General features: G+C 36.5%; 1 protein-coding gene across 1 annotated transcript in view; it reads left to right on the top strand.

Moving 5' to 3' along the window:
- The window catches only part of EBI3 (Epstein-Barr virus induced 3), a 310,262-nt gene that overhangs the window by 156,236 nt on the left and 127,585 nt on the right, over nt 1-26,441 (top strand). The window contains exon 5 of the mRNA XM_044054087.1: nt 21,594-21,772. Coding sequence (XP_043910022.1) covers nt 21,594-21,772 — 179 coding nt within the window. The remainder of the gene's footprint in view (nt 1-21,593; nt 21,773-26,441) is intronic.

Below are 26,441 nucleotides of genomic sequence, written 5' to 3'. Positions count from 1 at the left end.
AGAACCATTTCCAGTACCACAGACCTTTTAAAATATGAGTCATGCACACACCTCCCACATACAACCAATCACACCCAACAAAGATCGTGAATACTAAAACAGCTCATAGTGCGCAATTGCCAAATTGCGCTGATTAAATTACAAAAATTATATAAAAACTGTTCAATTGTTCTGAACCTACTAAATCCATCAGTTTAAAGCTGAATGAAAATAAAATAAAATAATATAATACATTATTGTATGTAACAAAAAATGACACTGTATGAACTAAAATAAAATATAATATAATATAATAAACCTCCTCCACCATGGTGGCTACAACCTAGTTAAAAAATTAATTAATTTGTTGATTAATTAATTAAATTGATTAAATACAATAAGATCTTAATTTTAAAATACTGGAAATTGAAATATGGTCATTAATACCCAGGGGTTTGGATGCATCAAGTCTAAGTTGCCATAAACATTCTTTTACCTCAAATAAAGTCTTGACATCACCCCCTCTGTCATTGTAAGGAACTCTATCAACCACAAAAAATATAAATTTGTTAAAATTGGAACCATTTTGAATATGCATATATAGGGCATTGGAACTTTTTTTGTTTTTAATATCTCTTACATGTTCATTAATTCTTAATCGTAATTTCATAATGGTTTTCCCAATATAGAATGTAGGACAACTCAAACAAGTAGCAATGTATACCACCATTTTCGTGTTACAATTAACATATCCTGGGCATTTTATAGTTCTACCAAAATTGTGAACTACTACGTATGGTCCATTGTTAATTAACTTGCAAGCCCCACAGGAACCACATTTACTCATACTAGAACTCTTGTAAACACTTGCTCTACTATCCATCTCCATTAATTCCTTGAGATTTTTGCCTCGACTATAAGTAATGGTAGGTGTATTGCCCAGTATGGTGGCAATATCCTTGTTGAACACGCTCTGCCATGTGTCTTTTAGAATAGTCTTAATATGTCCTGCATTTGGATTAAATGGTAAAATCATGGCCCTTCTACTACATTTGCAACGTCACTATTAGAGGTAACTGTCATACCTGTTTTCAACAACCCTCCTTTAAGAATAGGTTTGAATACTGTTTGCCTTTTGATCTCTATTTCAGATTGAACTTCATGTAGGATATCCATGGGATATCCTCGCTCAGAGAACATATTAACTAACCTAGTAAGCTCAATTTCAAACAAACTATCTTCATTTACTAATCTTGAAAGTCTCACCATTTGGCCCTTGATTATGTTCTTCTTTTGATAAAAAGGGTGACAACTTTTAAATTCCAAAGACATGCATCTGGAGCATTTCTCCCCGGGCCTCCGCTGAAAACAGGCTCTGTGGAACCTAGTCGGACATTCCCGGTCAACAAATGTTAAATAAAATAAATAAATAAAAAAATAAATAAAATGTAGAAAGGAATTAGAATATGTCTTTTTTCGGTATAAACCTGATTGTAGCGTATTCTTTTCCTTATCATAAAACAAAAGAAGGTCCAAATAATTACAAGTCTCTCTGTATATCTTATAGGTGAACTTTAAGAATGATGTAGTGGTGTTTATATACTCAATAAATTCATAAATCTCTTCTTCTGTTCCCCTCCAAAATATCAGAATGTCATCCAGAAAGCGCAAATACAATTTTATACTATGCATAAACTTGGAGGTGAAAACTTTGTGTGTTTCCTAGTCTGCCAAAACCAAGTTGGCATAGACCGGCGCACACTTTGCTCCCATCGCTACACCAGTAGTCTGTTTAAAAAGCTCACCTTCAAATAAAAGGAAATTGTTAGACAAAACAGTTTCAACAAGATCTACTAACAAACTGACCTTAACTTTGTGATAATCACTATACTTGACCAAACAATTACTAAACATTTCAAGACCTTGGTCATGTGGTATAATAGAGAACAGGTTGATCACGTCAATAGTCACCATAACAAATTTTTCATCTAAAGTGGTGTTGTTGATTACTTCTAAACAGTGCCAAGAGTCCCTTAAAATGTGTGGGAATCTATTCAAAATTTGTTTACTATAATAATCAACATAAGAAGCCATGGATTCCGTTTTAGATCCCCTGGCTGACACTATAGGATGAAATGGTGGATTATTTGGGTTCTTATGTATCTTTGGAATCCCAAATATCGATGGTATAACTGGGAAATCAACTAACAAATATTCATATTCATTTTTGTCAATAATTCCCTCCATAAACCACTCATATAAATGCCAATCAATCTTTGCATAGGCTCTGTTGACTTAATTCTTAGTCACTCTTGTGTAAGTTGAAAAATCGTTTAACAAATTTGACATACTGTTTATATAATCCATATTAGACATAACAACAACCCCACCCCCTTTGTTAGGTTTCATCACCCTATAATTTTTGTTGCCTATTAATTCTTTAAGGCAAAATCTTTCCCCAGAGGTAAGATTATCTTCCAAGTCGTTCTTCCTTCTGAGTAATTTCCTAATTTGTGATTTGCACATTTGCTCAAACAGATGAATGTTCGGATTAACAGGGGGAATGAACAAACTTGACCTCTTGAGTGTTACACCTCTATCTGCCCATGGGCTAGGGGTTTTAGAAAAAAACATATTAAGATTCATTTGCCTAGTATACAGTTTGAGATTCAATAAAATTCTTGCCACTTCTAAAAGTAGGAACAAATTTAAAACCTTTTTTAAATAAGGTCAGGTGTTCATCCTGTAACTGTAAATCTGTAAAATTATAAATACACATATTATCAAACTTAATAAAGTGGCACTCATGCCCAGTGCCATTTTCTTCTTCATTATACATCACATTCAATTCCTCAATATCATCGGCTATGTGACTATTAAAGTCATAATCAACATTTGATTAAAAAATTCATCATTAATAACTAAAGATGTTTTTAAAAAATCCTCCTTCATACAATTAAAATCTACATTACTAATGTCAGAGGGCCGGTCAGAAAAATACAATTTGTCAATCACCCTTAAAAAAGTATTAGTGATCAATTCAGGACCAGAGTCAAAATTAGTAACATCAATTAATTTGGCCTGTTGTTTCCCTGTGACCATCTCCAACGTGTGGATGGTCTCTGTCCTCTCCTCCTGAACTGTTCCTGCTGAACTGTAACCTGTTTGTGCTCCCGAATTCTTTCTGAGTGCCGTACCGGGTAGTTCTCTAAAAAATGGCCATTTTCGTTGTCATTAAAATTGTCAGTATTACCCACCATCACTTCATCATTTGTTAAGCCATTGTAACCAGGAAAATTGTGATTGGTGTGATCCATAACATTGTTGACCAGTTCTAGTCTAGCAATAATATTTTTGTACTCTTTGAAATGTGCATAAACAAGATTGCTAGCGTAATCTTTACTATCCCTGTTCAATTTGTAGGGCTTGATAGCCAGTCCCCTTTTCACAAATAAGTCAGTGTCCTAAAGAATTTGGTCAAATTTATACTTATTAAACTCAAACAATAAATCTTTAGTAATACTGCTGTTAATCTGATCCAATTCATCTTTCAGTGTGTCTATAGTACGATTGTTATTACGAATAATGATTCGCAAAAGATCCATACCTGTGCAGTTGAAAAGTACCGTCAATTCTTGAAAACCCTCAGTTCCAACCTCGAATCCCATAGGTAATTTGAACAACCTCCGTCCCTTGGACACCTGCTGTAGTTCAATTGATCTTTCAAGGTATACGTTGTCCGTCAATTGTTTGATTTGCATGCCCTAAATTGATATTTTGGAGCATAGGTGCTGACCTGTTTACATTTTAAGGTCTGATCAGTTTTCATTAATAATCAGTGCTGCAATGCTTTGCAAAATCTAACGAAGTGGGTTTTTGTGCTTCTAAAGATATTGCTGGGGTCTAATCTAATGTCAGGACTCGTAACAGCAAGACAGAAGTTCCAAAGTTGAGATCATCAGTTACTGTCGTGATACCAATGGCCAAGTCAGACAGCCAGACCTCCAGCTAGGAAAAGCAGGTGCAAATGGATATAGTCCACGCTGTCACTTTATGTAGAGAATCAGTCAAAATAAGTTCTCAACTTTTCCATAAAGAAAGCAAAACTGAAGAAATATTGGAACTACATGGTACAAGTATGGGGTAAGTTGTAAAGCATCCGATAGCATCTGTTACATACATAAACTAGACTGGAAGTCCTGGAAACTGCAATCTTGTAAGATAGAGCAAGAAAACACTTGTTCAGATGCTTGGGCTTCCTGGCAAAGCAGAAGGAAGCAGTTCTCTGGCCAGTCCACAGAAATTGTTGCATAAACTGTCTTCACCCAAGAAAGAATCCAGATATTCAGTGCAGTCTAGAAGACTGCCGAAAATAACAAAAATGAAATAATAAGGTTTTCAACATATGTATTAAGGAAATAAATATTGTCTGTAGTGGAAACATTGGAATCAGTGAATTACCAAGGCAACTGCATTTTCTGTGAAAATGTCTATTCCACCACTACCTGCTGAAGGGGGAATATGTTTATTCATACCTTATATTTATGTAGGGTGAATAAATTAGAATTCAAGCTACTCTACCTTGCTGTCTAGAAGATCGCCTATCCAGTGGAAGCTAAAACTTTTTCCACCAGAGTTTGAGAAATCTTGTCTGTGAAGTCCGTCTGACATATAATCCAGTATCTCAGCTTTGGCATGGATCTCCAGAATCCAATATCTTTTCTAGAAGCTACTGACCATACTGTTTCAAATACTGATCTTTTGACATACATCTGCCAGTCCCCAGCTGCCCCTCTTTTACTTCTCTGAATTAAATCAGTCAGCCATGTGCATAGAAAGGACCTGAGCACTATAATAACTGGATACTCTTACTTGTAGCAGATGCTGTGGCCTAGGATACACATCAATTCAGCTTAATAAAAGGCAGATCATACCTGCTTAACCTCTTTAAAATAATTACCAGTGTTATGGATAAGGGGCATTCAGTGCACACTGCCTCCGTGGACTTTGACAAGGGCATTGACACTATGACCCATGCTAGGATTACTGACAGATCTTCCAACTCATCATTAACCCATGCGTAGCTGGATGGCTAGGCAGCTGGCTATCACATAGACCTATGCTGCTAAGGTCAGTGGCATTTGCTCCAGGCAGGAAAAACATCAAAAGTGGTGGAAACAGGGCTCTGATGTAAACCACTTCTTCTTTGGCATATACTTCTCTGACATGAAAGCTGATATACCAAGTTTCCTGACTGCAAACTAAGGACAGTTATCAAAACCCATTCTGATACTCAAATTCTCCAGCAAGTACTGTTCCAAACAAATGATTGTGTGTTAAACATGCTTACCCTATATGCTGAGAAATTCAGCATAGTTTCCTTTGATTAATCTAGCATCACTACTGCATACCATATATATAACATTCCACTGAAATCTGACACAGGCAGCAGTGACTTGGGTACCTTTATTTATAACAAGCTTTGCTTTTACCACCATGTCTTTTTCATGGACAGAATATCTTTCAACATTGAAGAACTTATCCATCATGGTTTCCCATCAAATTCTAGAAAACTTACAGTCCTGCTTTACTACAAGCTCATAACTGACCCTTTGCCATGTACATCAGTAAGCATTTAAACAAGCTTGAGAGACCTCAATGCTTCCTCCCTCAAAAGATCTCAGGATTTGGTACCTTTAACTACTCTGTCAAGCTAAGCACTGTATTCGCCTACTCAGACTTCTTTAGGATCCTTAGGGATGATCTCTGTGTAGTATTCTGTGCTATGAACAGTCAGCACTCTTTGAACTTCTTCACCTAAATAAAACCATTAGTAAAGTAGACAACCACTCTAGAGACATAAACTCATATACTGTATTTTAACAATACAAGGTGGCATTACATGTATCTTAGAAAAAGTATCCCTCAGTTCTGTCACAGGCTGCCATTACTTATCAGGCAGACTACTTCTTTGGCAAAATTTCAAACTAGTCTGGCTAAGTGGATGGGCAATCACAAATTTTTGTATGCGAAATGTACGAAAAATCTACTTAGTTGGGGGGGCACTGTTAGTTTCTCACCTTTACTGGGTAATGTGGCTGAAGCCCTCAGTGGTATCCCTGTCATTAAGATTAGTAAGAACAAATGAACCTCTTAGATGGGCTACAGAATATTCTTCTTCTGACTCTGGCAGCTACATGTCGGTCAAAGTTTAAATTGCTGACCAAAACAAAGGTGTGGTGGCAGGACTGTAAAACTAGTACAACCAACAAAAGCACATCACCACCAGTCCTCACAGAAGCAGTGTAAATTCCATGTGAGATGCCCAGAGAAGTCTCTACAAAAAAGGAACCACAGAGGAGTAAAAGACGAATTTATTCAATAATAAGTAAAATGTTGAGCGCTTTCACCCTAGTATCATATAGGACTTCTTCAGAACAATATATACTTACATATAAAACCACCACTCCTATTCTGAAAAAGTCCTATATGATACTAGGATGAAAGTGCTCAACATTTTACTTGTTATTGAATAAATTTGTCTTTTACTACTCAGCAGTTCCTTTTTTGTAGAGACTTCTCTGGGCATCTCACTTGCAACTTACACTGCTTCGTTGAGGACGGGTGGTGATGTGCTTTTGAAAGTTTAAATTCTTGCTCACTCTGTGTCCTTCATTGTGTATTTCGGATTACCTCATCTTCATTTATTGGCTTCTTGAATGTGGTCCCTTATAATTTGATTCTGACTAAGAGTCTGTCCATATACAATAGTAGACTGGCATGCCTTATATTGTCTGAGTCCACACGTTTAGTATTAACTATTGGCAATTTTTTCAGTGAACAAATCAGTGTTGAATAAAGGTGGCATATTACTGATGTTGGTTTAAGGTGGCATATTAGTGATGTTGGTAAGAGCAAATGTAGCTGATGCTGGTAAGATCAGACTTAGGAAACTATTTCCATCTTAGTTAAAACAAAAAAAATAAGTAAGCCTTGTCTCCTAAATTTTGGCTATTTGTTATCTAATGGTTTGATTAACTGAAATGGACAGTGGTGGAACAACGGTGACCCTTTTTTGCATCTTTTTAATTGGGAAAATGGAAAACACGTTCTTCAGCGACAATAATCAGGAAGCTACAGTTTGGTAATGTTGTCTCAATTTTTTCTTTTAGGTAAACTTCTTTGCAAATTTTGGAAATGAGAGGTAAGCCAGGTGAGAAACATACCAGAAACAAGGCAATGTCAATGCATATTGCCACCACCCCCTCAACCAAACTTGAAGACCAAAAATAAAAGTATTCAACCAACATTAGGAGAAAAAGAAATTCAACATTTGTCCTCTTTGCATTGTGCACATACTGCAGACTTAGGCTTAATGCAAAGGCTCCTTGATATAATGTAGCAAAGTGCTATTATACACATATACATAACAAAGCTTTCCTACGCTGTTGTATCAATGAAACTGCCATTTTTAATCAATCTTGGCCTTCAGTAGAAGTCTGTGTGCAGACAGCCAAAAACTGTTATGTATATGCATAACAGCTGTTTGCTGTCTTCAGAAACTGACTGTAAAGAAAAGAGCCAGATTTACATGCTTTTACCTGCTTAAATACATTGTGAGAATGCTTGCCCTTCCAGGAAGGGATCATATGTCACCTCTTCAAAGCTGCCGATTGCACTCCCTGACTGAATGTACCTGGAGCAACTGCCCCTTTCATCACACCCTTGCTAAGCTTTGGAAAATACTGACTTATGTAGTGTTTGCTTGTGAATTCATATTTAGATGGGGTTGGATTGAATGCAAACAGACAGGTTCACTAGTGAGAACAATGAGCTTGTTTAGCTGATCTGCTTAGGGTGGTAAATGCAGTGTGTTATTGTGATGCCTGTTGCCAGTTGGCACCATGTCTAGCGTGGCAGCTTAATTGCTTGCATGGCATTGGTGGAAATGAGGATAGCCTGGCAAAGGCAATAGATATGCTGTGGAAGTCTTGTTCTATTGTCTGAGATTAAACTATGAAAACAAAATAAATAAAGTGCATGGCAGGTTGTTTGGCTGTTCCTGGGTAAGGTCTTCATTTTCTACAGAGTCTTTTGATATGAAGCATGAAACTGCCTTTAATTGTCAGATTACTAGTTTGAGAATGTGGATCTCTGGGAGTTTGAAGTCAATGGCCAGTGAAGCAAGTGAGAATGCCAAGAGGTAATTAATATTATATATTCATCATGACAATTAGGAGAAATTTATTCCAAAAAGAGGACCTTTTGTTCCCTTAGCTCCTTGACTGAAAAAGGACTTGAAGTTGGAATTTCCCTAACATAAGTCTATTCCCAGATATGTGACTCACACTGGACAAAGAATGCAGGAATTCTGGTATTTGTTTGCTGTCAGATGGGTCACAAAAGTTTAAACCTCTTTTCACTAGCGCAAGTTCAGTACTGGCTGGGTGGCACAGTGGCATGATGGGTGGCATTGGCTGGATGGCACAGGGGCATGATGGGTGGCAATAGCTGGATGGCACAGTGGCATGATGGGTAGTATTGTTGCCTCATAGCAACAGGCTCTCTTTTTTTTGGCAGGGATATTTTTTGTGTGGAGTTTGCATGTCCTGCCTGTGTTCACTTGGAATTTCTTTAGGAACTCCAGCTTCTTCCCACCTTCCAAAGACATTCAGTGAGCTAAGTGGTGACTCTAAATTTTCCCCAGCTATGCATGTGATGTGTCTGTGGTAAAGAAAATAAGGCTGGCAATCTACTTCCATTTCCTACTTGCCAAGTAAACTCCATGGATGGCAGCAGCTGTTCAGTGTCACTACAGGAACTGGCAGAGATGAACATGGACAGAATGTGGCTGAATGAAACAAGGACCACTAGATGGTATTCTTTACGATGTTTGGTTGCTGCTTTGGTCAGGGGAGTGTCAGGAGGAAAACCTGGCCAGCTGAATTTAATAAGTTGCTGATTAGTGTGTCAGAGATTTGTGCTAGAGTATAATCTGAACTATAAATGAAGCAGGAGGAGGAGGAGGAGGAGGCGCCTTAGCAGCTTTTACTGAAGAGGTTTAATCCAGTGCATCATCCAGTACATTAGATATGGCTGTACTTCAGTGCTGACTAACACATCCCTTCTAATCAGGAACACTGTACTCCCTCACTAGAAACAGTTTTTAGCATTTTGTGTGCATTATCATTTGGTTAAGGGCTTCCAGATGGGGGCAGATTCCCTTAATTTTCTTTTTTTGGGGGGTGGAGTTGTGCCAACAGTTAGAGAAGCACAATGATAGGAACTTTGTGACAGAGAATTGCTTAACATTTGTATACTTGTTTCTTTTTAGCACAGTGTATTGGGAAGAGGAGCATGGAAACACTCAGGCCATTGGACAGCTAGGAAAAATGGCTGTCTGAGTTTAATGCTGGACTCATTTATTCAAATATTATTTCAGAATGTAAGTGGGTTGCATAACCCCAGGAAAGAGGGCCTATGCATTTTCCAGTCTTAAATTTTATCAACCACAAGTACTATATTCGAAAGAAACACATTTAGATGAACAAGAGTATTAAGCTTACAAAATGTGGGAGTGGTGAAGAATATTTTACTTCATATCCATGGTAAATGCAGGTGAGTTGCTATTTTCCTGTTCTATTAATGTATCTTATTTATTAGAAATTAATATGGTCTGTCCGAGATGACACTTGCCAATGCTGACATGCCTCCTAGGATCAATTAGGAGGAGTCGAGCTGACTACTGGGTGAGTTATTTGTCTTCTGGAAAAGTGCAACCTTACTCTTCGGAGGACAGAATCAGGTCTATGTCAGTCTGCTGACTGATCATACTATCAAGCTGTTAAACACTGAACACTAAACAGAGAAATGCATGACCCTGAAGCAGAGAAATGAATGGAAAATGTATTATTTGGGATTACGGAATAGTAGGGATTGGGGAATTGTCACTTTCCCCACTCTGGTGAAATCTTCGACTTGATATATAATAACCCAAGTGTGTGGGGGTGAAGAGGAGGGATTTGCCCCATGAAAAAAAGTTTTTTTTTATGATTTCAATGTTTTCCATTTCAGTGTTTTCAACTTGATGTTTATTGATTAGGATCTTCAGAACTAGATCCACCAGAATCGTACTGCATATGTTAATGAGGTGCATGGAAGACTCTGAAGGTACAATGTATTGCCTTTAGAAAGTACTTTGCCTGTTATTGCAGGGTCATAACCCTAGTTGATGTTTATAAGGGGAATGGGACATATTCTATCAAATTTCTAGATCAGACAAAGTAGTTATTACAAGGGACTATCTCTGTTTAATACAATCTGTTACTACTTTCCCAGATATATTGCCAGATCATGGATCTCAGATAATAGTAATTTAAGGGCAGAATGGCAGACTAATACCATTGGAATTTAACATATAACATATAATACCATGTGTAGAACAGTGATTGTTCGTACATTGAAAACTACTGAAGTTTAAGGAAGCATGTGGGGGAGCGCAGTGTTAAGCAAATTCAGTTATGTGCAAGTCATGAATGTGCATGCAGCTAGATTCATGTTGGCTGTACAATAAACCACTTTTAACTCACAATTTATGTCTCCACTGGTCATTCAACATGGTGTCAGAAGTGGGATGCAAACTAATTATTGTCCAGTTTTAACAAACGACTTAAGTGCAGAAGGTAAATGAATATATTTTGACTGCATAGCAAACAGATTTCTCTGACCCGGAACACTGGTGTTTGATGGCAATGTTGCAGAGAATTGGCGTGTGTTTGCACAAGAATATATTTTCATAGCAGCTGCACATTCAGATACAGACGAGCATTTATATTTCCTCAATTTGGAAGGCTCGGGGGCTATTGAGTGACAACGTTCTTTTGTATATGCACTTGCTGTTTATACAGGAGAGGGAGAAAACTGCTGTACCATTGCTCAGGCTGAGACCCACAAAGATCCAGAATGTTTAAAGCATAAATTTTGAGAACTGTATAACCCCCAAATCAATATAATGATGGAGAGACATAAATTCAATACGAGAAATCAAAAACCTGGGGAAACTATGGAAACATGTTACTGACTTAATAAATAAAGCAAAGACATGTAGATTTGGGGATCTACAAGACAATTTAATAAAAGACCACCTTGTATGTAGCATTAAAAATGACCCAGTAAGAAAAATTCTACTACGTGATAGTGAATTAACATTAAGCAAAGCTACTGAAATTTGCCAGATACATGAACTCACAGAAGAACATACCAGTATACTTGCTGTATCTGCTGTTGCAAATGTTGACAGTGTGCAATGAGAAACTAAGACAAAGAGGCCTCATAAGTGTAACTCGAAGAGCTGTGTCATACCATCTGCCATTGCTAATTGCCACAATTGTGGGGGCAATCAAGAACCTAAATGAGAGAAGCGTTTAGCCTATGGTCAACAGTGTTACAAAGGTAAAAAGTGGACTCTCACTTGTTAGCAAAGAGTGAAATATTTTGTTCTGTGCAAATTAATGGGAAGTCAGTAGAGCTTAAAGTAGACACTGGATCCAAATGTAAAGTTATATCAACAAAAGTAAAAGCTGGAGAGAACCTCAACTCAACAAGAAGCACAAAACTAGCTGCTTATGCTGGCGAAGAAATTCGGACAGATGGTGTTGTAGTCCTTCCTTGTCATTCTGTAGGTAATCCTTATGATTTACAGTTCTATGTAGTTTGAAGAGATGTACAGTCATTACTAGGCCTAGAAGACAGCCTAAGAATGGGTTTGATTTTGCTCAATAAAAAAGTGCATGATTTGAATACAAACAAAAATGGAGTTTTTTCACAATGTGTCTTTGAAGAATATGCTGACATCTTCAAAGATGAACTTGGTAAACTTCCAGTTATGTATTCTGTGTAGCTGAATCATGAAATATATCTAGTCATTAAACCTGCATATAAAATCCTGGTAGGAATGCAAAGTAAAGTAAAGTAAAAGCAGAATTAGACAGAATGGTGCATTTGGGTGTTTTTACTCCTGTGGCAGAGTCTACTGAATGCGTATCATCCATGGTGGCAACCCACAAGAAAAGTTCAGATGACATTCATGTATGCATTGATCCTAGAGACTTAAATAAAGCCCTCAAATGTCCTCATCATCCAATGCAGACAGTAAAGAAGGTAGGAGCACTAATGCCAAGTTCGAGTGTTTTCTCAGTTTTAGATGCAAAGAACTCCTTTTGGATCACATGTCTTCTTTATTAACAACATTCAGCATACCATTTGGCAGATGCAGGTTTTTAAGAATGCCATTTGGAATCAGTCGCCAAGTGAAGTATTCCAGTGTGCCATGGAACAGATATTTGCTGGATATCCTTATGCCATTATTATGGATGACATTATTGTTGGTGGCAGTGGAGAATAGGAACATGACAGAAATCTCAGGAAAGTTCTAGACTGTGCATGTGAGGTCAACCTCAAGCTAAATCTTCTGAAATGCAAATTCAAATTGAAAGAAGTTAACTATGTTGGTCACGTGTTCACAAGTTCAGAGCCATATCCATCAAAGATAACAGCAGTCAATGAAATGCCATTCCAGAGAATACTACATTTTTACAGGGTTTTCTGAGTATGATAAATTATTTGGGAAAATTCAACCCAAACCTCAGTGAACTTTCTGCACCATTGTGTGAGCTGACACATAAAGATATATAATGGTCATGGTTTGAAAAGCACCAAGAGGCATTTGATACTTTAAAAAAGAAAATTACCAGTCCATCCCACAATGAGATACTATGATGTCCATAAGCCTGTGACACTCTACTGAGAAGTCTCTCAGTATGGATTTGGTGCAGCATGTCTTCAGGAGGGCATTCTAATTGCATATGCATCCCATACCCTGACTCAAACAGAGATGCACTATGTACAAATAGAAAAAGAACTTCTTGCTGTTGTGTTTGCATCCTCCAAATTCAATAGCTATATATACTGAAGGCAATCCAAGCTGAAACATATCACCATCCACCAATAATGATTTTGAACAAGCTGATACACACAGCTCCAGCACGATTGCAACGTATGATGTTATAGTTACAAAAGTACAGCTTTACTATTGTCTGCATAAAAGGTAAACACATGTTTCTTGCTGATGCCTTGTCACGCGCACCCAGAAAGATGACGGAACAACACAAAAATGAGATAGTTGATTTTGAAGTTATGGAAGTCAAGCACATTTCTTCATCACAGGTCGATGAGTTAAAAATCAAACTGCTAAAGACCCAGTTCTTCACAAACTGAGTAATATTATCAACCAAGGCTAGCTGATACATCAGACAAGTTTGCCACTTGAAATTCAACAGTATTTCCCATTCAGAGATGAGCTCATAGCGGAAGATGGCATCAATATGAAAGGCCCAAAGTAGTATTTCCTAAATCATTGCAAAAGAACTATATACAAACTCTGCACAGAGGCCACCCAGGCACTGAATCAACTAAAAGTAGGGCAAGAGGCATTGTGCCCTGGCCCTCAATGTTCAAAGATATTGAAAGAGATACATTTTCATGTTCAGTTTGCAACAGTAACAAACTGCATCAACAAAAATAACCTCTTCATCTACACCCAATCCCCGATTTACCATGGTCAACAGTAGCAGCATATATTTTCGAATGGAATGGTCAACATTATCTGTTTCTAGTTGATTCGTATTCCAGATGGTTTGAAATCAATTTACTCCATGATTTGACCTCTGGCACAGTAATTACAAAATTAAAGAGGCACTTCTCAGTCCATGGAAGCCCACATAAAGTCATCTCAGATAACACTAGATGATTCACTAGTCAATGATTTAAAGACTTTGGAGGATCTTGGGACTTTATTCATGTAACCAGCAGTGCCACATACCCACAAGCTAATGGTCTAGCTGAGCATGCAGTCCGCAGTGCAAAGCATTTAATGGAAAAATCCAAAAGAGATGAAACTGATGTTTTCCTTGATTTCCTAAACCTTTGAAACATTCCTTGTTACCAAACGCTTGGTTCACCAGCTCAAAGACTGATGTCAAGACAAACGCAAACTCTTCCAATCAGCAAACAACTGTTAGTGCGTACCTCAAAGAATAATAAGATAGTCAAAGTTCAACTATTGAAAAAGCATAATTCATGGAAGTTATTTCAAGACAAAACCAGTAAGCCTTTCCAACCATTGTTGCAAAGTGAAGTGGTTAGAATGCAGACTTCAAAGGTCATGATCATGTAGTTATTGCGAAGGACATTTGTGCTGAAACAAGGTCCTAGATAATTCAGTCCATTTGGGAAGACTACAGAAGAAATCACAGACACATTTTGCCTGTTCCAAAGCCAAAACCACAATAGACTGAGTGTACTGGTGATTCCAGTTCTTTGAGTGAATTGCCAATCAATCAGCTTTAAGAAGACAGACCGCCTTATTCACAAGGTCCTGAAATACAAAGTAATGCTTCAGTACTGAATAAACCTCTAACGACAGCTGTTTCTAATTCAAATCAAAATCTGTATGTGACATAGGCAGGAAGAGTCTGCAAAAACCAATCCTAAATATACACAGTGAAGTGGACCTGAAATCAGACAGGCCATGTTGAACTGTTAATATAATGTTTAATTCTAGAATGTGTTTAAAGAAAACATTAAAGTAAATTTGTTCATGTATTTGAAATCAAGAACAAAGTTAAAGAGGGAGGATGTAGAACAGTGATTGTTTGTACCTTGACAGCTACTGTAGTTTAAGGAAGCACATGGAGGAAGGCGATGTTAAGCAAGTTCAGTTATGTGCAAGTCATGAATGTGCATGTAGCTAGACCCATGGCTGTACAATAAACCACTTTTAACTCACAATCTATGTTTCTACTGGTCATTCAACACCATGGTAGCAAAAGAACTCTGAGAAGCTGATAGCAGCCTTGAGATGATCAGGAGGGGAAACTCCAGGTTCAGTTTAAAAAAAAAAAGGCAGGAGGCAATGGCGTCCAGTCTGAGACAGAATTCAGATTAAGCAGAAGCCTCTTGAGGAAAGATTACTGCAGCTATAGCATGGCAGTATCAGCTGCAGGTTTAAATCCCCAAGGCACTTTGTTTCATTATTTATATATTTCTTTATCTACATTTGTTGACTGGGTGGGTGGGCTTGTATACGGACCCTCTTCAGCCATACCTTGACTCAAGAGGAGCATACAATGCATATATACATACAGTGAGATCTTTACAGATGAATACATGTGCAACAGAGCAGAGTATTACAATTGAACTGAGATTTACAATTGAACAAAGCAGAACAGGACAGAGAGAGAAATTTATGCTGTTGTACTCAACATTAAAGAGTTAAGAATAAACAATAAATTGTGCCACTTGTTAGACAATGTAACTTAGGTGGAGTATTTACATTTGTTGCTGAAGTAATGATGACACTGCTAGGTGTTATAAATATGGAGGCTAACCATTGTTCCTGTATCATTTACAGCTGGCTTTATTGGTAAGGTGATATTGTAGGGATTCTTTAAATCCCTTCAGTTTGGAAAGAATTTTAATTTCATTGGGAATGTGATTCCAGGCAGCAGGCCTCAGCCTTTTCCCCATTCTATTTTTGAAGGGGGCTTGATTGTCTTCCTGGCTACTTCTTAATGACTCTGGTCCCTGAATGGCAGTTTAGATCATAAAGGTGATCAGTATCCAGTGTTGATATTTTCGATAATAAGCAACTGATGTCTATCAGCAGTAGACAGAGAATAGAGTTCCTTAGAGAGGTTGCAGTGGTGAGTGTGGGAGTCAGCTAATAAAGCAAATCTGAACATCTTATTTTCAGTTAATTGTTTGTGTTGTTTTTGTATAGGCTGAGTGTAGTGAAAATAAGTGTAAGCCATACTCAAGTTAATGTAGGAGAATGGTTTTAGCAATGGCTGTCCTGGCTGAAGGAGAGAAGAGATGAGAGATTTTATAACAACTTGAGATGTGTGGGAACACCCTGTTTATTATTTTATCTGTATGGGTAGTGAAGGATCAAAAGTCATGCCCAAGAATTTGCATTTTGTAATGTTAAGGATTAGATTGTCCACAATATGCATTTGACATCATTTAGACACTGTCTGGCCTTAATATCACTCAAATTCAAGTCACAAAAATATAATGGCTAACTGCATGAACCAAATGATTTTGTTCTTTGTTATTTGAATGTGATTGGTATTCATCCTCCCCATATCACTTTACTCATGTATGCCAACCCTAACCATGACCCTACCCCTAACTTTAACAATCATTACCTGACCAGAACCTCTTTCCCTGACAATACCACAACACAGGACATATGGGCACACCACCCACATTTCCAAACGTGCATAACATTAAAACTCTTCCCTAACCTAGCCTTAACCCTTAACCCTAACCAGCAAACACTTGCTTACACATTCTGACTCATAAAGCTGAAACCCTTCACACATTACCACACACACAACACTAAAATTATTTCCTTTCTTAGGCCTTTCACTAACCTTAACCCCCCCAAACACTTGCATATACTCTCTGACCTATAAAACTATTGTCAAAATTTTTGGCATAAACCCAAACATTCACTTAACTTAAACAAACACACACATCCTCAACTAAACATTGTGATTAGAAAACCTTTGAATGAATGAAAGCAGCAATAAACTTCTGCCTTCAACTAAAGGAACCATGACCATCATTTAAGTACGTTGACAAAATAAATGTCCAACAGGCTTAACTGCTATCATATATATATATATATATATATATATATATATATATATATATATATATTAATATAATTTTTAAATGTAATGTATAAGTATCTCTAGTTTATGCATAAGCTTCTGCCTTCAACTAAAGGAACCAGCACTACCAGTTAGGTCTATTGACAAAATAAATGTCCAACAGACTTAACTGATATCAAATATATTTTTATATGTTAAAATATAATATTTAACATTGAATGTATAAGTGTCTGTATTTTGTCCATAAGCTGAAATTCTTATTTGAAGTTAACGTGAACTTACATATATTTTCATCTCTGAGCAACAAATCTCATTTAGTAATCCAGAAAGTAGTAGTTCTGTTTCAGCCAATTACTGGTGATGTATTTTTAAGACTGTTAAAATGCTTTGGATCTTGAAGCCATGTGATTTTGAAATAGGGTAAAGAGGTGTCACTGCTGTAGTATGATAAAGTATAACTCATGGTGCATCATAGCTTGCCTGTGACTTTTCCCAATGGCATAATTTAGATCTTTCAGGAAAAGTCACAGTGATACCTCTTTATTTTAGATGCAAGATAAAATACAGTTTTGTGCCAATGAGGGTGTCCATGATCACCTTGTACAAACACCTTTCATACCAAATATTCCAGTATTTGCTTCCTGTGTTCATATGAAAGCTTAAAAATGTTATACTGAAACCTGACACACACACACACACACACACACACACACACACATATATATATATATATATATATATATATATATATATATATGTATATGGGTCCCCTTCTAATGGTCGACATTTCAAAATGTCAACATTCATATGGCCAAGACCATATGATTCACATTTGAAATATAGACCATGGGGATCATGCTACAGTGCAGAATGGAAAGATTTCCACTTCTGCACTGTAGTCCGATCTCTGAGTTGGTATAGTTAAGTTACGGGGGGACAGAGCCCCCTATGGGCGGTCCAGGGGGGAAAGCCTCCCTGCTAGCAGCATTAAGGTAAGATTGTGTTTGTGTTTTGTGTTTTACTTGTATGGTCGAGATTTCAAATGTCGATCATATGGTCTTGGCCATCTGCAAGTCGACATTTTAAAATTTTGGACATATCAAGTAGACCCATATGTGTGTGTGTATATATATATATATATATATATATATATATATATATATATATATATATATATAGGTTTACCACCGCATAACCGAACACACAGCAGTCGAACCCAACAATGATCAATTCCGGTAACCAAATTTTTTCATGTCGAACAGTCGGAATGTCGCAAAACCACCAAATGCGACATTTTCGACCACTCTACATCCAAAACGAGTGCTAACATGGGTCACAAAGGGGTTTGCGATTCGATACAGTTGCCTTCGGCAATGTACATATTTGCCGCACTCCTTTCGGTCATCAGGGCTCGACCATCTGTCCGTCAGTTATACGGTGGTAAACTATATATATATATATATATATATATATATATATATATATATACACATATATATATATACATATATATATATATATATATATATATATATATATATATAGAGAGAGAGAGATATAGATATATATATATGTATATATGTATATATATATATATATATATATATATATATATATATATATGTATGTATTACAAACATCCAAAGTTATGAGAGTGAGTGGGAAGGATTCATGAAAATGTATTTGATCACAATGAAATGTAGCTCTACACCATGGAGCTTATCATATGGCATTGACAGGCTATATGGTGACTACATTATTAGGTCTCTCTGGTGACATACGAGCGGTCTTTACTGTGTGTTTAAACTGGCGCTGCCAATCAGGCAGCAGCAAGAGATCTGCTTGGCATAGTGTTGCCCAAACAGTACAAACCTCCTTCATGTTGGGTAGTACCAATTGGATCTGTCACCCCCCCCCACAGATATTACAATGTAGTGTTCAATGTTTAGGGTCATCCACTCTACCTCTCATTAGTTTACATGATAAATGGGGGTACACCTTAAACCTTCTGCTTATGTTCAGAATGTTGACTGTCCATGATAACTCTTACCACCTGTTATTTATGTCTAGAAAGCTCATTGATCATGGAATGCCCTTCTCTTTCTCAATGTGTTATGTTATGATAAAAAAATGATTTATACAGTGGTCTTTGTCTGTCCATGTATAGCCTTCTATATTTCATTAGTTTATGTAATGCTCACTATGTGATATACCATTAAAGAGCTGATCTGCGTACCACCAAACAGTGTAATCCTGCTGTTTGCAGCTCAGTCTGCATTGTGCAACTGCACCAATAGGAGGCAGGTACTGAGGAAGTTTCCAAAGGCATGAATCATTAATTTTGAACCACACTTATATGAAGAAGGGTTTTTGAGATATTAGGGCTGTAACACTAGAATGCTTGTCTTAAATCATGGCATGAAGTAGGCCAGCAATATGCAATCCATTCATTTATGAATCACTTGTAATATAAGCATAGCCCAGAGATAATTGAGTATGACTATGTTGTATTGTGTGAGCAGTACAAAGCTGCACAAATCTTTTATGCTGATGTGTGTTAGGCAAGAGTTTTTATGACTCACATGGAATCAGTGGCACAGCCACTACTTGTGTTTAGTGTAAACATGTATAACAGAATAATGCCATGTGCACACTCTAAAACAACTTTATCAGTTCCCCCACTGTTAGTAACATTAGCTGACTCACACTGAATCAGTGGCACTGCCACTACTTGTGTTTAGTGTAAATGTGTATACCAGAATAATGTCATGTGCACACTCTAAATAACTTTATCAGTTCCCCCATTGTTATTAACATTAGCTGACTCACACTGAATCAGTGGCACTGCCACTAGTTGTGTTTAGTGTAAATGTGTATACCAGAATAATGTCATGTGCACACTCTAAATAACTTTATCAGTTCCCCCATTGTTATTAACATTAGCTGACTCACACTGAATCAGTGGCACTGCCACTAGTTGTGTTTAGTGTAAATGTATATAACAGAATAATGCCATGTGCAAACTCTAAAATAACTTTATCAGTTCCCCCATTGTTATTAACATTAGCTGACTCACACTCAATCAGTGGCACTGCCAGTACTTGTGTTTAGTGTAAATGTGTATAACAGAATAATGCCATGTGCACACTCTAAAGCAACTTTATCAGTTCCTCATTCTTATTAACATCAGCTAGTGTTGGCCTCCTCATAAGCGACAGTTTTCAATATTTTACAATAAAACCTTTTTTTCATTGTATTTAATATTGCTAGGTAGCTTGTATTTTCAAGATCCAGAGTAAAATACATTACTACACTAACAAATAAAAAAAAAAGATGTTAGAATCACCTTGTGAGATTTACTTCAAACAGAAATTTCTGATCCCAGAATTTATCAAGTAGTTTCATAAAAACTGTGCTGAGGTTGGCAAAATAGCACTGAAAACTCAGAAAATTAAGATTTTGCATTCATTTGTACAGATGCTATTTTGGCAGTTTCAGGACTCTGTAACAAATTACAAACTAGCATTTATTCAAAGAATATTATGACTGTAACAGCTGACTTTAATTTTTTATGTTGTGTAACAAACCATCAGAATGTAGCAAGAGATCTCATCTTCATATCCATTTCTTTGCATCTTATACTCTCATTTTGTTCAACAGACATTTTGTACCACATTACTATTCTCTGTCTGTTTAGCAAAGTAACATTTTTGCCTATTACAAATGGGGTATGTGCTACAGTAATCATTCATTCTCAAAATCCTTCTATCATTTTCAGGGTTGTAGAGGAGCTGGAGTCTTACATGGCAAGCTATGGGTCTAAGTCATATGACCAATCCTGGATCAGATACTAGACCATCAGACACACACACACACACACACACACACACACACACACACTATTATTATTATTATATTATATAATTGATGGATAATACTGTTGAATGGCATTTCAGTATTTCATCGGAAATACCATTCATTGAACCCCGCTAATTATATATACCAACTCTAAGATCGCACTGCAGTGGGGAAAAGTGCAAACTTCCTGATCCCTACCATAATGGGATCTCAGTCAGAAAGGTTCAACAAAGGGCATACTTGATAAAATGCTGTTCAATGATGTTATCTTTCAATTAAATAATAGGGAGCCCCCCCACACACACACGATACAGACAATCTGGAAGACCAACAATAGCCTATTCAGCATACATTTGAGATATGAAAGGACACCAAAGACCCCAGCAAAAACCTACATGGACATAGAAAGGGTACGTAAACTACAGAAAATATGCTGGGACTGAAGATGGGATTTTTAGAAAAGAGAAAAAGCAAATTACATAGAAGTAAATGGAATTTACATGCAGTATAATCTTCAGGAGGAAGAGTGAGGTTTAAGGGAAGGTAGAAAATGTGCATTTTCTGTAATGTTGGAATGAATAATAATTGTTACAAAAGAAAACATCTGTATACTGCATGAAAGTAATGATGAAAATTGTACATTTTGATTTAATTTCGATTAATATATGTGTACTTATTTCATTGTTAAAATGGGGTTTAATAAAAATTGACCAGTAAAAGCAAGTACCAGCAACTCGGATTAACGGTCCGTTCGATAAGTTTAATAAAAAGTTTAAAAACTTATATAGGAGTTGCCTGTAAAGATGGTATGAAAAATTAGATAAGGAGACACATTAGAGACAGAAATGCAAAAGCACTCAGGTTAGAGTAATTGCAGGTAAATACATTAGGTTTTATAACAGCTGAAGTAATCTACAACTCAGAGTAAGTTTAAACACAGCAAGTGTCGCATATGATTTTGGGATGATTTTTTTACCCTTTTACTGTCTCCATTTGCATTCTTTTATTTGTTTTTTATAGATATGGAATTGCAATGAATGAAGAGGTGAAAAACTGCAAGCAGATTGTACCTGAGGAGAGCAGCTGTATAATCAGAGACATTCATCTATTTTCAGTAACACCGTACACATTGAATGTGACTGCTGTGAATCCACTGGGATCAACATCTAAGTTGCACCAGTTTATTGTGGAAGACATCAGTAAGTATCTTTATGTGTTGGATAACATTCATTTCTGCTTAAAAAGGGTTTCAATTACTTTTCGGAGATCCTGTTTATTTATGTGTATTACATATGTATGCATGTACTGTGTTTTTTTTTTATTTATGTATTTTACTTTGTATTTACCTTAGTTTTCTTTTCTTACCTACTGGTCTCTCAGGATACCACAGGACTTCATAAGCACTGTCAGGTCCTTCTCCCACCAACATTACCTCCTACTTATTAAGCTGATTGCTGGGGTGAGGTATGCAGAGTTGTTATCTCTGTCATTTGCCTGGCCATGGCACTCTTCTCCCCTAACTCTTTAGTCAGCTGTATTTACACACTATTAGCTACCCACCTACAGCAGACCCAAATGCCATGCTAGGGTGTATATTATTTGCTTGATGTCTAGCATGGGTTGCCCATTCAGGACACGCTCCTCACTTAAATGAGGAACTCATGCTCTATGCCTGTACCAGTAGAATGAGTGAGTCTTTGGCTCAAAATAAACACCACTATTCACAGGTGAATTGGTAAGGTTTAACAAGAAGGTACTTTGTAGGCAAATTTATATTTTATCCTGCTGAAACCAGTCACTTCCTAGCTGGTCAAATTTATGTTTTTTATACTTATTAACATCATATCTTACATGGTGACATGAGTACACATTTCAGTTATAAATGAGAAACAAAACTATTAAATTTTTTTCTTTTTATACATATTGTTTCTTTTTTAACAATTATTAAACATAACATTACATAAATTGCTCAAGTCCTGCCTTCCTTGAAATTTCATTCCTCCTCTCCCTTAACATTATTCTGTATGTATTGTTCCTGTTGATTCCACTTATTTCTATGTGGTTTACTCCTTCCCTTTTCTAAAAAAAACCTCTGTTTCTTTTATCTTCTTTACACACTCAGTAATTATGTTTCAATTGGTTTACTTTTTTGACAGCCAACAGCATTAAACTTAGTATGACATTACTATGTCTAGGCAATTCAGTTTCTATATCCATGCTCAAAAGAATCATTTCCTTTGCTACAATAATTGGCTCCCCCAACATTTCTGATAAAGTAACCTGTAAGGATTCCTAAAATTTACCACCTCATTACATTCACCATAAACATGTTCTCAAGTACCCCTCTCTTTCCTACCACACCTCCAACAACTGCTGTCTACACATGGAAAAATTCTCTGATGTCTGCTTGGGGTATAAAAATAACTAAGCAAAGACTTCTCATGCAAAAATCTTAAACCTTTCTAGATGCTGTTGCATACCTGGAGCCGTTCAAATATCCTCCCATTGAATCTTTGTATATTGCCTTTTCATTTTCATTTCCCAGTCTTTTCCAGCGATTGATTCTTATAGCTACCATGCGTTATTTTATATGTCTTACTAATTATCACTATTTTAAATGCTGCTTCTGTTCTAGACTCATCTATAAACGCAATTAGAGCTGGTCTTTCATGTAACACTCCCCTATCCTTTTTTCTTTGCCTACACTTATCAGTCTATGGTAGGAAAGGCAATCTCCGACCCACAGTCCAAACACCTGTTTGACTTCATCCCACTCTAGCAATTTTCACTCCCTAAAACATCAGAACTGGACCCACAAAACTAGTAACCACAAAAAACTGTGTGTGTGGAAGCTACAGTGTAATGCCACATCAATCAGCCAGCAACTAAAATGCGATGTAAAAATCCACTTTAATGAAAGAGACACTTTGAAAAACAACAAAGTTGAGTGCTTTCATCTAATTTACCAAGACTTCTTCAGAACTAATAAACAGTGACATCTAGAGAATGTTCACTTCCTAGTTATTTACTCCTAATACCTTTGTTCCTTTGCCAATTTTCAGTAACTTACAGCTTCCTTTTGAGTATTTTCAATTACCTTACTTGCAGTCATTCCTTTTAGTAAAATCTCCTTTCTCCATTCCTGTGTTGCCTTAGTTCTCAAAATATTTTCTGCTATCTGTAAATATAATATTCTGTATAGTGGGTGTTGTTATATTTCAGACCCTACGTCTAAAATCCTACTTTCTCATTATTTTGTGAACTTGTGCCCCATTTCAACACCATTTCTTTCCACTTTGATTTGTAGTCTTCTGCTTGTTTTATGTATATGAGCCTTAACCATGTATCTCTAAAATATCCATTTTAATCTTGTAATCCTTAACTACCTTGTTCTAAGAGAAAAATCAATCTGTCTCATTTAACTCTTGCACTCTTTCTAAACAAACTATATATTTTTAATTCTTAATTAAGTTTGGTCTGCAATTTTTTCTCTGGTTGACAAATATATGCCTGATCTGTATGTACTGCTTTGTACCTTAATATCCATTTCCACAGCCAAGAGCTTTCAACTTCTCAATGTTTGTAGTATCTTTTATTTAGTTTCTTCCCACTTATCCTTAGCTGCTATAATATAATCTTTTTTAATCCAAACACTTAAATACTTTGTCTTACAATGTTTAAATAAATATGGGTATTGATGAATCAATTCATGTGTAGGAACATAGTTTACTGCTATACCCTCTGTTTTGTCTTCATTTATTTTATATCCTAAAAAAAATTGAAACTGTCTCAAAATGTTCTGCAATGCTGAAATATCAATTTATGGATTTATTAAATATACTCTATCATCTGCAAATAAGTCTATTTTTTCTTCAGTAGCATACCAGCTATACCCTTTTATTTGTGAGTCACTCAGTTTCTTTGCCAATGGCTCTAAATAAAAGGCAAATATCAAGGAAGAAAGCGGGCAATCCTGCCACACTCCTCTGTTTAAACACAGCTTGCCAAAGAGGAACTCTCCCACCTTAGTTCTTGCCACCAACTCTTCATATATCTTTCAGTTAATCCCACTATTCTGTTAGGAAATGGAAAAGCTAATATTCCCCTATTCATAAAATCCCAGCAAACTATATTGAATACCTTCTCTGTATCAAGACCCCACCAACAACTGGGGAGGGGGGGTTCTCACACTCTGCTACCCTTTTAATCATCATTGTTCTGTTAATATTCTCAAACATACCTCTCAACTGTCCCTGATTTCCAGGGATGTCCCCAATTTAGGCTCCAAAATTTAGCTCTGTCCCTCTTAATCTCTCCTAAAACTGGTGACTCTTGGAGGAAAGGTGGTGAATTATACTCAGTAAATAATGGCAGTAAGTAAGAGGTATATATTTATTTTATTTCACATAATGTATAGTAATTAACATTCTTTTATTCTGCCAATGTGTCAAGTGAATAGCATTAATATTTTAAAAATGTCCCTGATTTTTTCTGGGTTTGTCCCTGATTCTGTTGTAATATGTCCCTGATTATTTGAGAGCTCTGTTCTCAGATGTTTGCTTCCCATCCTCAAAATGACACTGATCCATATATATCAGTTTTGGCAACATCCCAGCCATTCTCTAAACTAGTATAGACATGAATAGTTTATAATCATGTTTCAAAATTGAAACTGATCTTTATAACGTAGGGTTTAAAGGGTCTTTGCCCACTTTGTTTAGTACAGCCACCACAGCTTTCTTCCAAGATGCTTGTACTGTTCTTTTTTTAAAATATTGTTAAACATAACCTACCAGGTATTACTTTCTTCTTTCCTAACTTCAAAACTTCCAGAGGAACACTACCTGTTCCTGGAGACTTGTCTGTTGATTGATTATACATCACAATTTTATCTCACCCCCTCCCATCTTAGCTATTATGTCTTGAGCCCCATCTTCCTCTAACTTTGACCTACTTAAGTCTTCCATTTGTGTCTTTTCTTGGTTCCCTTATTTCTCTGCTCTATACAGATTTTCATAGAATTTCTAAAATATCGCTAATGCCTTCATAGAGTCTGTGGTTATTTTTCTAGTCAGAGATTCCTTAAATTTGACAACACCCCTTTCTATTTATTGTACTAATCGTATTTGTGCTCTGGAGCTATCAAAAATATTTGCTTAACAGCAACCTTTCTAAACTCATACATGTTATCTGAATTATCCCTTATTTTTCCTTTAGCACTCAACAAATGCTCTTCCTCTTCTTGTTCTCTAAAACTTCTCTTTGTCTACCAGTTCTTTAACCTTTGACAATCCTGCTAAATAATTCCTGTTATTTTTCCCATATTTCTTTATCTCTCATTTATAACACATTTTAGATTCCATTTTAATTCTATCCCTCTTTTTAACTATATCCCTTCTGAAGAAACGTGCATCTTCCCTAACAACTCCTGAATTGTATCCACTACCTGTTCCTTAAGTTTCTCTCTTTTTAATAAGAAAGTAGGAAGGTGCCAGTGTCTCATTTTTTACTTGATTACCTTGAATATTTACCTTAGTCTTTATTGGTGCATGATCTAAAATTATTACTGGATATTTTCCAACATGTTCAGTTAAATAGACATGCTATTAAATGTAGTTTTTATCCAGTCTAACCCAGGTATAGTACCTTGAGAAATAATATGTAAATTATATCTGGGTTCCTGCAAGTAATTTCACAGCCTCCATCCCAAATATTCTCATATATTCTTCAGAAGTCTACCCTCCTTTGTTATATTCCCCTTTTAGGTCCCCTGATTCATCTTCGCATATCAAATTCCAGTTCCCACACATAAATGACATTCCTTGCTGGAAGTGAATCACTTCACCCATAAATCTCTTAAGTTCCTTA

This window comes from Protopterus annectens, chromosome 13.part0 (assembly GCF_019279795.1).
Source record: "Protopterus annectens isolate FY-2018-M chromosome 13.part0, PAN1.0, whole genome shotgun sequence".
In the NCBI taxonomy this organism is placed as follows: Eukaryota; Metazoa; Chordata; order Ceratodontiformes; family Protopteridae; genus Protopterus; species Protopterus annectens.
Note: the sequence above shows the minus strand (reverse complement) of the source record. Positions and strands in the feature narration are given on the sequence as shown.